The sequence below is a fragment of the Kryptolebias marmoratus genome, linkage group LG14, assembly GCF_001649575.2.
Source record: "Kryptolebias marmoratus isolate JLee-2015 linkage group LG14, ASM164957v2, whole genome shotgun sequence".
Taxonomy (NCBI): Eukaryota; Metazoa; Chordata; class Actinopteri; order Cyprinodontiformes; family Rivulidae; genus Kryptolebias; species Kryptolebias marmoratus.
This window is the reverse complement of record NC_051443.1, coordinates 17,329,381-17,343,371: the sequence shown is the minus strand read 5'-3', so window position 1 is coordinate 17,343,371 and position 13,991 is coordinate 17,329,381. Positions and strand designations below refer to the sequence as shown.

The 13,991-nt window shown below is 38.6% G+C and overlaps 2 protein-coding genes across 2 annotated transcripts; one reads left to right on the top strand and one right to left on the bottom strand.

Moving 5' to 3' along the window:
- The first annotated feature begins 3,566 nt into the window (after positions 1–3,566).
- On the top strand, positions 3,567–5,149 carry m17 (IL-6 subfamily cytokine M17). Its single transcript, XM_017410578.3, has 3 exons — positions 3,567–3,664; positions 4,051–4,199; positions 4,309–5,149. Exons 1-3 carry the CDS (start codon positions 3,610–3,612, stop codon positions 4,786–4,788), a joined length of 684 nt encoding a protein of 227 aa, XP_017266067.1. The 5' UTR covers positions 3,567–3,609; the 3' UTR covers positions 4,789–5,149.
- A 2,622-nt stretch (positions 5,150–7,771) lies between these two features.
- Positions 7,772–13,657, bottom strand: tescb (tescalcin b). Its single transcript, XM_017410567.2, has 8 exons — positions 13,451–13,657; positions 11,676–11,745; positions 11,375–11,455; positions 9,801–9,940; positions 9,649–9,710; positions 9,365–9,472; positions 9,226–9,273; positions 7,772–8,260 (listed from the first exon to the last, which is right to left on the bottom strand). Exons 1-8 carry the CDS (start codon positions 13,512–13,514, stop codon positions 8,183–8,185), a joined length of 651 nt encoding a protein of 216 aa, XP_017266056.1. The 5' UTR covers positions 13,515–13,657; the 3' UTR covers positions 7,772–8,182.
- Between the last annotated feature and the right edge of the window lie 334 nt (positions 13,658–13,991).

Here is a 13,991-nt window from a genome sequence, read left to right as displayed (position 1 = left end):
TTGTTGAAAAAAAAAAAGGAGTCTCACTCAACATCCTGCCTCTTGTGACAGTGCAATTGTTTGTATATGTGGTTGAATTTCTTTGCAGTGCCCTTTTATGTGGCGCAGAACTTCACACGTTTTCTTCTCTTTGGTGGGAAACGGCCACTGTGACCTACATTGTGTGATTTGCTGTTTTCTGTAATTCAAAACGCAGGTCAGAAATAAGATGCGAAAAACTAGTTGCCTGAAATGGGAACGAGAGGTGAGAGGGAACTTGGGCCCGTTTTTTTTTTATAGTTTCCTTTCACTTTAAAGAGAACTTGCTTGATTTGACGTGTTGATTGTGAACCTTTTTTGGCGTGTCTGCACTGTATATTGCTGGCAGGAATCTTACTGTAGTTTCCTTGAACTGTCAACATTTCCAGCAGCTGCCTGTCTCACCACAACCCCACTTTTATCCCATATGGGGCACCTGGAAAGCCCCGAGGTTGGCAGAAGATTGGTTAGCCTTTACCTGAAGTGGTGCTGAAGGCAGGGTTGTGGTGCATTCTGTTCCCCCCCTCATCTTTTCTCAGGTACTTAGTGGTTTAACATCATTGTAGCATTTACTGTGTTGAAACCAAGATGCAAATATTGCATACAATTCTAGAGGTCATATCAGATCACGTCAAGTCCTTTCACTTTCAGTGAAAAGTGAATCTGCAGCTTCCAGTCACAGCAGAAACTATCTGTCTGAATGCAAAATTTCCAGGTATCATGAGGCAAAACTCAGCAAACACAAAATGCCTATAACTCGGTCGGTTTTACAGCTATTGAGCTCAAATTTGGCGTGGTAGTAGCTGAGAGTCATTCACAACACATGCTCTAAGCACTAACTAATCAAGCAACATCTGTTAACGTAATCTTGCTATTAATTATTGGAGTCAACTCTGTTCATAAACAAAATATTTATTGGAACACTGGATGGATTTTATTAAAACTTTCAGAAAGCAACCACTGGGTGTACATTCACAACTGATTAAATTTAGGAGTCAACCCAATTCAAGATGGCCGCCACAGCCAACTGATATTACAAAACACAAACATGGATATGACTTAGCCAAACCTCCAGCTATTTGGCAAAAATTTGGTGTGGGAGTAGCCGAGCATCATCAGCAGCTCATACTTCAAACACTACGTTTTGCTATATTTTTACCTAAAACAATGGCAACAGCTGTTGGCATCAACCCTGTCTGTCTGTTAGCAACATATTTCATGAATCAATGGGCAAATCCTGAAGATACTCTCAGAAAGTAATCACCGGACGGACATCTACATCTGATTTTGCAGTCACCCCAAATTAGAAAAACCACCACAGTTAATCGACATAATCCAACACAAAAATGGCTAAAACTCAACCAATTTTAGAGATGTAAAGTTAAAATTTTGTGTGATAGTAGCTGAGAGTCATGCTCAACAAACATTCCAAGTGCTACACATTGCAGAGCCCGTACCTTTACAACTCATTAACATCTAAAGTCAACCCAATTCAAGATGACTGCCAGCTAACTGACATTAGCCAACACAAAGATGGCTCTAACTCAGTCCCTTTTAAAGATGTTGAGCTAAATTTTGTGTGGTAGTAGTTAGGAGTAAGCCCCATGATATATGAGTGCAAACACATTTCGTGACATCTCACAATTGCACAAGGCTGCAAGTAATGTCATTGACAAAATTTGACGAAAACACTGCGACTTGTGTTTTTTTTATCATCTGGCATCTGTTAACGCAAGAATACGCCGGTATGTTCGAACAGCAGAAATGTCAGGTTTTCCCAAAACTTTCTCATGGGTCAGTCTGTGAAAATAAACAGAAAGGAATCCTCGGTTGTGTTTTTTTATGACTTCTCAGCAAACATGTAAGAAGCAATGCTCTAATGTGTCATGATGAACTCATCCCCTGACATTCTGAGCCCTGCCTGTATGAAACTGCAGCTGTGGCGTGGTGACACAAACCCATCACACGCTTTAGCTATGCAGACCCACTGTTTTACGTATTTGTAAAAGTTTCTGATTGTGAAATCCATTTCCTGTGTCTCAATGGCTTCCTGTGCAAACATCAACATAAAAGTATTATAAGGAAAAAAAATAAAAATAAATACATCACTGGTGCAGTCACATGGGTCGGTCAAACAAAATTCAACAGAAGTGTTTGCCAACACCTAAAGAAGAAAAAATGCAGTCGAGGAACATTTATTGCAACCCAGCCCCTCCTCAAGCAAAACTCAAAAAATCTCGTGAAAAACCACAGCTTCTCGTCTTCTAGTATCACCACACTTATCACTTTTAATGTTGTAGATTGTATCAGAAAAACCTTGAGAACTAATGACTGTGGGAATAAAACTTTTGTCATTAAATTATCACCAATAAATCTTCTAAAGACACAAAAACTGACCACACCTCACTGATAACTTCCTGTTATCTGAACCCAGAAGAATGTAGTTTTTTAGGTTTCATTTTCTTTTTAACGACAAAGAAAAGTGATTAAATTAAAGGCCTTAACGTTCCTTGAAGGAATGCATATCACCTGCTGCCTTTCAGAGTTTTTGAATAGCCATCCTAATCTGAAAAGGGATGAAGTTAAAGTCGTTTTGGTCATGACCCTATGTGCTATTTTATGAGATATGGTGAGACCTCGCAGGATCAGTCAACGCCATTGTTTTGAGTAGAAACGTTGCACAATGTGCAGTGCTCAAAGTATGTGCTGAGGATGATGCTCGGCCACTACCACACCAGATTTTAGCTCCACATGTGTAAAACTGGCAGGGTTGTAAGGTCAGTTGGCTGTGGCGGCCATCTTAATTACTTGTAGAGGTACACCCAGTGACTGTTTTCTGAAAGTTTCAACTCAATGTTTCATGAGATATTTTGCGAACAAACAGACAATGTTGACTTTAATAGCTAATGGCAAAGTTATATAAACAGATCCAGTGGTTCGTGTGATATTTTGCTAACCGTACTAACAAACGAACAGGCAAAAACATCACCACTCTGCTTTTGCCTTCAGTGGCAGGCGATAATTAATAATCAAAAGTATTTCTGTCAAGTGTGGAGCTCACTTCAAACAAAGTAAATTGTATTTTTCCTGCTTTTGTTCTGTAGAGGGAGCCAGAAACGAGCTTTGGAGCTCCCTCTACAGTCAACGTGTGATGGTGTGAAAACAACAAAGTGAACTCTGTACCAAAAGGTGGTTTGACCACAGCTCTGTGGGTTTTCTGATAAATTTCTTCCGAAGCCATTTAAAATTAACATCAGTGTCTATATTTTCCATTCAAAACATTTGAAGTTCTGCTTTTGTGTGCTTTTGTGCTTTCTGTGACCCATATGTCCAGTCTTGGGGTTACGCCCCTACAAGTCTGGGCAGAGAGCAGACTTGTGAAGGCATTGTCCACTTGAAGATAAAAAAAAAAAAGAGAAAAAAAAATGCACATCTTAGACAGGGGAAGAAATTCTGGGAAATTTGGTTGCCTCACGAACAGTACGTCAGTTCCTCCTATGACAAATGTGTGGTTTCTGTTTTTTAAAAGAGGTTTAAAAGGAGCGTGATTATGACAAGCCCACGCAATTTGACTGTGAGACGCAGAGAAGAATGAATGGTCATGTAAAGAAAATGCATTTTCAACAGTTTCTGGAAACAGCAGCAAGTAAGTCTCACAACATTTATCTATCTACAGCTTAGAAAACAGCATTAAATATTACTATATTTTTTATTTCTATTACACAGTCTATTTTTAGCGACTTGTGGCTGTTGTGAAACTAACTGAAGTTTGCAGTTTCCTGCATGAATAAAGCAGATTCAGTTTGTCTAGTAGTTGTATGGTGGGGAATATTTCAATGTGTTTGAACATCAATTTATAAAATACCACCAGCTACTCTTTTTGTGCTCTCCATTGCATGTTTTCCATGGGGAAGAGGTTGTTTGTGGTTGTTTTGCTGCAGTTTTGGTTTTGAAAACGAACTTCTCTCTAATGTAAGGCAACATTACCGTAACTGACCATTTCTGTTTTTTTTTTTTTTTTTTTTTTTTAAGAGTTACTCTATTTCCTGCTGCTCCTGGCTGTTGATTCAAAAAGAAGTGTGGCGGCGAGCAGAAACCATCAGTGTGGGAAGGATCTGCAAATGACTCTGAGCCTCACCAAACTCGTTCGCAAGGAAACTGCGGCACTAACCAAAGAATATGTGAGTAGACCTTTAAAACTGCTCAACCCCTCGTGTGCTTGCCTAATATTACACTTAAACATTAAAAAACACTCCAAATTTTAATAGAATTGTGTCATTCCTTTTGTAGATTGCTTCTCAAGGGGAAGGTTTCCAGCAAGGTTTCTGCAAGGCTTCAGTGAGTGGCATCCCTGACCCCAACATCTCTGGGCTGGAGCCCTCGGAGCGGATAGCGAGCATCTACACACAGCTCCAAGCTTTCCTCTCTCATTTGAAGCACGTTCAGGAGCAGCAAGGAAACCTACAACCCCTCAAGAGCCCACTTCTGGTTGATCTCAGCAATGTTATGGAACGAAGCAAAATGCTAGCGCTTAGGGTAAAAGCTTTCTATTCCCGCCTCTTCCCAAACCTGCCACTACCAGAGCCAGCAGGTGGACCGACAACACTACCCCCACCTCAGACCATCTTCCAGCAGAAGGTCTATGGCTGCGTGGTCCTGACCACCTACAAGAAGTTCCTCATGAACATTTCTATTTGCAGAGAGCGAACGACTCTGAAAAGCAAAGTCTGTGGAACGAGAAGACCAAAAAAATGCGACGATCTTCTATAGATGACCTGAGGCTGGCCTTAGGCAGTACGTTCCCAGCGACACTTTAAACACTCAGCTGATGAAAGACTTAATAAGATAAATAAGAATGAAGGTGGCAGGTACATCACTATATTGAAGTGTATTTATGATATTTAATATTTATTTTCTCAAGTGTTTATTGTAGGAAAGAGGCTGTCTTCATGCAAGTTATTCAGTTTGTGTTTTGTCAGGTTCGTTGATGTAAACTGTACTTGTTGGATTATATGATTGATTGCATTAGAGAGAATCTGGGGAAAGGCAACATGCGACATGCTCTTACGTATTTCTTGCACCCTGATGAAATAAAAACATGCTTCTGCAACTTTAACAAGTCTTTCATTTTAAACGAGCTTAAGAAAACTATTATGTGCTGTTTTCCGCGCTGAATCCTTCCATCAAGAGGAAAATCAGGAAGCTGCTGAGACGCTGACTGTGTGATATCAGCTCTGAGTGACGCATGTGTTCAACACCAAGCTGCATCAGATAGGAAAGATTTCATGTCTGGACAGTCACAAGGTGTGGATGTGGGTGTGGGTGTGTGTGTAGGGGTCAGATAACTGTAAATGGGAACAGTATTTAGTAGGGTGAGTAAAATGGGAAAACACTTGAAATCCCAAAATACTCTTTTTATCAATGGTTAACCGGCCTGACAAACAGTCATGTCAGCAATAAATTTATGGACGAGAAAGATTTCCACTGAAATGAAGCAATTTTAGTCAAACTTTCCTCACATCACAAGCCTTCAGGAAACTAGAAGTAGATGGGGGATTCACTCTAGGTCATGAATCAAGTTCCCTGTTTAGAAGTTGGTCTTATTTAAAGCCCAAACACAGAGGGCACCTTAGGGCAAAAGCTATTATTCTGTCTGGATCATTTTTAATTTTTGTTCAGACCTTGGAGGAAATGAAGTCTATTCAAGTGGATCCAATTTTCGATGTAAAACACTGTTTTATCTGCCTGATTCTTTTAGACAAATGCCCCAAACAGCATTGGTTCAGTTCACTGAGGTTTGCAGACATTTGTTTCTGCACAGCTCTTAAGGTCCCACCACAACTGAGTCAGGTTCAAATCTGGACGGTTGCAGCGTCTCAATTCTTTTTTTTTTTCTATTGCAGATTTGCTGTTGTGTTTGGGATCTTAGTCCTGTTTTTATGATCCAGTTTGGTCCAAGCTTCAGTGGCCAAAAGCAGAGTCACAGTTGACTCTAGGAGTTCATGGTCAACTCACTGACTGCTTGGTGCCATGGTGCTGTGGCTGCAAAACAAGCCCAAATCATCACCCCACCACAAATGTACTTGACAGCTGGAATGAGGCGTTTGTGCTGATATGCTGTGTTTGGTTTTTGATAAAACATGGCGCTGTGCATTATGACCAAACATGATTTTGTTTCTGAAGTCTTACAGTTCATTCAGAAACAACTTTACAAACTAAGATGTGTTATAATGGGGGTGTTTTTAGAGAGAAGAGGTGTTGTCCTACAACCCTTACAAACAAGCTAGATTTGTTCAGTCATTTTCTGTTTACACTGTCCTTAACTTTAACCTTAAATACTGTAGCTGAGGTCTGTAGAGTCTGAGATGTGCAACCCCTTTTGCAGCTGGTGTAACAAAATCGCTGCTTATCCTATAACAGCACATTTTAAAACGTGCCAGAATCCGTTCTCATGAAGAACTACATACTAAAATGGCTCCTTATTTAAACTTAAAAGCGAAAACAGACCCAGCTTTGGAAAGGTAGATGTAAACTAAAATGTGTCAGTCTAAGAGCTACTGTTTAAAACAGCTAAGTTGCAGTGAAGTTCAAAATATTATATATATTTTTTAAAGACAAGGCCGATAGTTTTAGGGAGTTTTTGGAAATTGAAACCATCCTGTTTTCAGGTTAATTCCGCAAAGAGCAACATTTTACTAGAGAATGATGCAAATACCTCATGTGAAATAGACTGGATAATAGACAGACATGCAGCTTTTTGTCTACCTGTAATAGCAAATCTCAAAGAGCCTCTTTAATATGTTGTATATCACAGAACAGGGCAGGCTGTAAAACATATACAAAAACGTATAAAACGTATACAAAGTCACAGAACAAGGTGATGAATAAAATAATGCATAATAATGAAAAACAATTAATGCATGTTGAATATCCTTGTGTCACAGCGTTATATTATATATCAAAAATGTTTGTGCGCAAGTTTCACTGAAGCATCATTGTTTTGAAGTTTAAAATAAGTTACTCATTTCAACTATAGGGGGCAGTATAATCCATTAAACGCATCCATGATGTAAAAACAGGAGGATAATCTGATTAAAACAGCATCATATAAAATAATATTAAAGTCTCACATTTGTAGTGTTTATTTCCCTCCTTTGTAAATAAGTTTCTTTTTTCTTCACTAATTGTGACAATGAAGCTCAAGATGTAAGAGGAAAAAGGATGACAAAATGCCCAGTCATTGTGGTTGTCGCACTTGGTATAAAGTTCAGTTACGAACTTCCCATTTTTGACTTTTGTTTTCATTTGTTTTCCACTTTCTTAAGACCTTTCAGAAAGGCCATAAAACTCGCTGTCACTGCTGTCGTTTGCTAACATTTTTATTATGAGGTCTGAGGAAAAAAATCTAAAGCTCAATGCATCTTTGTCTATTTTTTTCTCTCTGACGCTGATGAGAAATTATTTCCATTAATCAATTTTTTCTAGTGGCCAGATGAATTTACTGATAAACATTTACATAGTCCGCCCAAATGGTGTTAATCATATTGTTAGTCTCCCCCGCTGACGACCATGTATGACTCTGGAAGGCAAAAAATAATGTCTGGTGTGAAGTGCAACAAAGGTTCAACCAAAATAAACATGACTACTACCACTTCATCTTCACAAACAGATATAGCCAAAAAATTTACAGTAATCCTACACAACTGTGATGTTATTTCCTTTTTTCATAAGAAGTGCACGTGACAAACTGAAGCCTGGTTTCACGGGTTCTTTTATTGTGCGGAGTGCAGAACATGCACAAAATTCTGACAAAAACAAAAGAAACCTTTTTATCTTATGGTATAAATATTAATATAAACATCTCTGATCAATGAGATTTAGATAAATAACATATATAAATATTCTTAAAGCATATATGTGCATGCATAGTTGTTTATATTTAATATTATTGCTTTGTACAGCCATTCATACAGTGATAGAACATTATTGCTTGTTATAAAAGTAAACTGCTTCAGATACATTCACATTGCACATATTTACTTTGGATTTGCATAGTGGCTGGAAGTTGGTCAAGGCCTAGAATCAGTGCAAACAACAAACTACAGAAAAAAACAAGAAGTTTAGACTATGAAGAAACAGCTTTCTAAAAGTGACTGGAACCACCTCACTTACACAGGGTCGTCGCATCCATGTTTAAAAAGCGAATGCTCATTTTTGATTCGATCTCAAAGCCGTCCAGCAGCTGCAGAAACACAAAACAGTTTTACATTATTTCAGTCTTTTCAGTTCTTTAAAGGTGTTCAATATCAAGCAGGATAAAGTATTTTACCACAGTTTAAAGTGCAGTACTGTGCTCAAGTTTAAAGCCATCGCTATTTTCTTTATATTTTACTCCAAATATAATTTATATTTTACTCCCAGTCAGGCTTTCTTGCCATTTTCAAAGTGGTCTTGATCAATAGTTCTGCTCATTTTCTGTCCAGTCTCGTGCCTCACTGTTGCTTCACATTGTGTATAAAAAATGAGGAAAGTCGACGAGTTGAAAACAAAAGAGGATTTGAGTAAAAAGGTAGAACAATATCTAAAGGTCACGTCTCTAAGAAAACAAATCCAGCAAAGATCTGATGCATGAACTCAGTTTTGCATCATCTTTCAGTTTATCATCGACTGTTTGTCAAGTTTTCAGCTAACAGCGCTTTGGGAATCTTTGTCCTAAAACACACGTTTCTGTGACAAACTCTGTTATCTTTGGGATTTTAATAAATTAAGCCAAAGAAATTGGAACAAACTGTGTGTTCATGACAGATTGCTGGTAACAAAGAGCCTTAAAATAAAATTTATAAAAGGTCTTTGCTAAGTTTTCTGGTTCATTGCTTGAGTATAGCAGGCTTTTTATGCTTGAATGATTCTCAGGGCACGATTAAGAGGTTTAGCAAACCAACAAGCAAAAACATTCCTCTGAAAATGGTTAAATACTGAAGAAAAAAAGCAACCAAAGTCTAAATAAATCAAGAATAATTTGAAAAACCTTGAACCCCTTTAGAAGGAAAATCTAAAAAAAAAAAAATCAAGAATGACTCAAGACATTTGCACATATGTTGACTAGCTAACAAAAAAGGTTTTGGCAATATAATGTCATTTTATATGTAGTACTGTGCACATCATATAACTAAATATTTGATAAAGTTGTATATTCTGTATACCAACCTTGAGAAAATGTTCAAAAGTGATTCCTTCATAAAACTCATCAGGCTCCTGTGTGTCAAGGAGAAAATGTTTCTGAGTAAATCCAGACAATGAATGAGTCAAACTTAATGCTTTATTTAAGAGACAGCAGCTTCCATACCATGTGACCCACTGAAATACTGGCCACTTCCAACATGGCTGCGTCAGCAATGCTTTTGGCCGTTTCCTTCCCCAGAGCCCCGCTGCGAGAGAGAAGCTCCTCCACCACCTGGGTGGATTGAAACAATGGCTCAGATTAAATCCTGTCACTTTAAGGGGTAAAAAGGCTTAAATCACAGAGCTTTAAATGACTGAGGAATGAGACAGAACCTGGCTTTCTGTATTAGCTGGAAATTATTTATGAGTTTCATCCACATGAATTGTTTTTGTCTTTTCCAGGCTTACATGTCTGTACTCCTCAAGAGTTATCGTCCCGTCGTTGTCTGTGTCGTGCATATTGAATAAAACTGCCAAAAAAAGCAACACAGATTTCACTTTAGCGACAGTGTTTAAGCCACAGATGACATGAAGCGTGTGTGACTGAGTTTGAGACGCACATCTCAGTTTCTCTCTCCTGACGTTCTCCCGCTGTTCCTCCGTCATGCGCTGCGACGGGGGCCTGAAGTGAGACATGACCACCAGGAACTCCTCGAAGCTGATCTCATCAACTTTGCCCTCGCCGCTGTTGGCGAAGTTTCTGCAGAAACACACGGGAAGAGGATGTTACGTTTAGAAAATGCACTGCTGACGACAGGAAAGTTCTTCCTCAAAGTTCAGATACTGCAAAAAAGGAAAAGTAAATTAAAAGAAAACATTATTTTTTTGTTATTATAATTAAACCAGTTTTCAATTAAGACAGCACAAAGGCATCAGCAGTTTGTTGTTCTTCATTAATTGAATTTATTTTGGCAGGAAATGATTTGCTCAAGTTGAACTTAATACTAGCAGGAAATGAACACGTTTATCTCTGCGTTGCAGCATTTAACCACTCACAGGAAGTGTTACATAAATTACTGTTAGGAAAAGCAATATACTGAATACTTTTTGTACTGTATCAACTGTTTCACAAGTCTGGACCTACTTTTACATTTTTAGAGTTATCATTCAGATTTCTAGACTTAAAAACAGAAAAAAGTTAATCAATTCAACGGACATCAAAACCTTTCAGCTTTTACAGTGTACACACACATAATTTAATTTTTATCAACAAAATGAATGTGTTTGGAACTGGACTGCTGGTAGAAAGTAATACAAACTTCTAATCCTTGATTGAAGTGTTGTGTTTTGTGGATGAAATACATTATTGGTAGCTGTAAGTGTGCTTATGAATATGAAGAAAAAGTCACACCTATCTAGGTTATATTTACTCGTTTATTTAGCTTTTACTACAGATATTTGTGTTGCCTGATCTTGTAAGAATGCCTTCCATAGAAACAAAATGGGCCTCAAGGAAACTTCCTTTTCTCTTGATTCACTGGCCTAAAAAAACACTAATTTAATGTTGAAATCTTTAGAGAATGTGTAAAGTAGGCCCAATAAATACTCCAGACACCGTACTGTGTCCCCAAACATGTCTCAAAATAGCATGAAAGAAACCAGAACTTTCTGTATATTTGAAGGAGCATTTTAGTCAGGGAGAAACACATCTCTTCAGTGTCTATGCTTTGTTTATATACAAACTTCAATGCAATTTACCCAAATGCATTCCTTTACAAACGCTGGGTTTTGAACTCTGAACTCTGGTCCATGATATCCAGACAGAGTTCAAAATTTTGGTTGTGCAGCCAGACCACAGAAAGGTTCTCCCTCTTTGCCTCGGCTCATCTTAACTCTACTGAAGCCCTCAAAAGAGAGAGAGAGAGAAGCCTTTGTAACTTTGGGTCAAATTGACCCGAAGACCACGGGAGGATCCGGCCCAAACAACCTGACAGAGATAGATTCGTAGTTTGCACGCAGTCTCGATGCATCAAAAATCTGTGTTCACAGAAAGTCTTTTTAGACAATTTAATATTTTACAAATTGGTGCCCATTTGAGTTGGTGGATTAAAGTTGCATTCTATTTTTGTACACAAGGTCCCGAGTATTTGTTATTCGAGTGTTGTAAATGAAAACTTGGGATTTATCACAGTACCTTCTATCAAAGAAAGCCTCTATGATTTGTGCCCGGATCGGATTGCACGCTAGATCTGGGATTTCATTGAAGTTATGCCTCCTGAAAGGGAGAAAAAAATTGATTTTTAACGTGATGATATATGAGACATTGTGGCTGTCACATTGTTAGATGAGTGGAAATGAAGCCTGTTCAGCAGGTTACAGTTTGATTGTAAAGCTTTGTTATTTAAAGGTCCTTTGTGTAAAAATAAATAAACCTAAATACCTGCAGGGGATTTTATTTCACCGTTTGATGGTTAAAAACTAAAGGTTCGACTTACCGTAAAAAATCATCATTGTGGCTCAACTGTTTGAATCTTTTATGCAGGACTCCAATCTGCTCAAAGGAAACTGAAAACAGAAAAAAATGTCAAATTAAGATAGTATAAACTTGCAGAAACTTAAAGAAAATCAAGTGAAACTGCATTAAAATACAGTCATAGGAAAAATAAAGTTTAACTTCACGTTAACAAAAACACAACAGATTCCACCGTGTCATCATTCGTCCTGATGCATGCTCAGTATTCAGGCAGATAAATCTAACAAGGTTGAGTCAAGTCCTCTGGACGGGTTCTTCTTTGTCGAAACATTTCATCTTTTATCCAAAAGTCTTCTTCAGTCTGAGGAGCTGCAAGCAAACTTAGCTGCCAGCAAACCAGTTGCTGGTGATACCCAAAACTAGCTGGGTCTCAGTTTCCCTGAAACTCCTGCAACAAAGAGTTTCAGAGAAACTGAGATGTTTGTTTTCTAAACATGTCGTCCCAGTGGCTTCCAAACCCCAAAATTCATTCCCGGACAAAGACTGAACCAGTATGACGAGTTTAGGAGGGTTGTAGGACAAAGCCTCTTCTCACTGAAAAGAACATGGCAGCACAACTTCGATCTGTAAAGCTGCATCTGAATGAACCGCAAGACCTTTGGAATATCTTTAAACAGACGTGACCAAAGTAGAGATGTTCACCCATAATGCACAGCACCGTGTTTGGTATATACCAAACCCCTCAAACCAACCTGTCAAGCATGGTGGTGGAGAGACGATGATTTGGGCCTGTTTTGCAGAAACAGGACTTTGGTATGTTACAGTCATTGAGTCGACCATGAACTCCTCCACAGATAAATGGACTCAAGAGTCAAATGTGAGGATATCTGTTTGAAAGCTGAAGCTGGGACCAAACTGGGTCATGATCCAACAGGACAATGATCCCAAACACAGCAACTAATCTACAACAGAACGGCTGAAAAAGAAAAGAATCAAGGTGTTGGACCGGTCCAGACCTCAACTTGATTGAAACGTAAATACCTGGAAACCTCAACAAACTGAAGCAATGTTGGAAAAACAGGTGGGCCAAAGTTGAATGGAATTTTTTTTTTCAAATATTGAACATAGTTTTTACATTTTGGCTTCACTTTTGTTTAACAAATAATAACATGGTGGAATCTGTTGTGTTTTTGTCCACTTAAGGGTCAGATCTGAATAATTTTAGGAGCCGATAAAGACCAGATCATATTTATCATGTCCTGATACGTAAAACCAAGAACTGAAAACAGGGAGGACTTTCTTTTTCCTGTGACCAGAAGCTGCTAAGGCCCGGTTCTGTGGAGATTAATGGAAGCTTTCAGGGCAGTAGATTTGTTTATTCACATCATATGCAAAGCTCTTTGGTTTCTGTGTCTACCACGCTCATATGAGGCAACAGGTAGTTAGAACAAAACTATAATGATTAATTAATAACAAAGCACCAATAAACATCTATTATTAACAGTGGTCTGCCTTTGCAGAGGGGGTACAGTTACACTTCCGTTAACTTTCACAGTAAATTATTTATAGCCACTGCGCCAAACAGACTGATTTACAGTCTACATGGGTTTATTTACGCACTTAAGTAATAGTGATAATTTTTAGTTCATTATGTCGAGTTATTAAACAGTTTTCTTTAAAGTTAAGACACAAATAAAATTTGAATCACATTAATTATACTCTTTATTGCACGTAGCTTTTTGTAAACACGCTTTATTTTCGTTTTAAAGCCATAAACCATCAACACTGAGTACTCACAGCCAGTTTTTTCCGCCAGATCAACATATTGTGGTTGTCCCAGAGAGGACTGCAGAGTTCCCATAGCTGCCAAAAAAAGAGCCTCCTGTGTGAGTTTGAAAGGGACTAAAGAGAGCTCTGCGCCCGACAGGGATCAGGTTTCAGGATAATCCATGCCCAGGCGAGTCTTTGTTGTGTCAGAATCCGCAGCTCTCACCTCACCCCCCCCTCATCCTCCACTTCCGCACCAACCCTGCTGCTGACGACACGTTCCTGCAACCCGGACGACGCTCTCGAGAGGCTTCTTCACAGCATGCGACAATTCACGGAGGCAACATCTGCAAGGGAGGAAAAAGTGCACAGCTAGAATGTGGCACAAGAGATTAGGTCAAATATGTTCATTAATGGATTCATTTCTACAGGTTTTGGTAGCTGAACTCAAATGTTGCGTCTTTTGATCGATTAAAACCCCACGGAAGTCCCCTTTATAACACCCGAGATCACTTTGCCTGTTTAGAATGTGAATACAAATCTTAAAGTACATATTTAATGAAAACACTGC

Excerpts from the sequence above, each read along its gene's own strand:
- m17 (XM_017410578.3), top strand. The coding sequence starts at position 3,610 with ATGAATGGTCATGTAAAGAAAATGCATTTTCAACAGTTTCTGGAAACA. Across the intron at positions 3,665-4,050 it reads GTTTCTGGAAACAGCAGCAA|AGTTACTCTATTTCCTGCTG; the intron begins GTAAGTCTCACA and ends TTTTTTTTTAAG. Across the intron at positions 4,200-4,308 it reads CGGCACTAACCAAAGAATAT|ATTGCTTCTCAAGGGGAAGG; the intron begins GTGAGTAGACCT and ends TTCCTTTTGTAG.
- tescb (XM_017410567.2), bottom strand. The coding sequence starts at position 13,514 with ATGGGAACTCTGCAGTCCTCTCTGGGACAACCACAATATGTTGATCTG. Across the intron at positions 11,456-11,675 it reads CACAATGATGATTTTTTACG|GAGGCATAACTTCAATGAAA; the intron begins GTAAGTCGAACC and ends TCTCCCTTTCAG. Across the intron at positions 9,711-9,800 it reads CAGGAGAGAGAAACTGAGAT|TTTTATTCAATATGCACGAC; the intron begins GTGCGTCTCAAA and ends TTTTTTTGGCAG.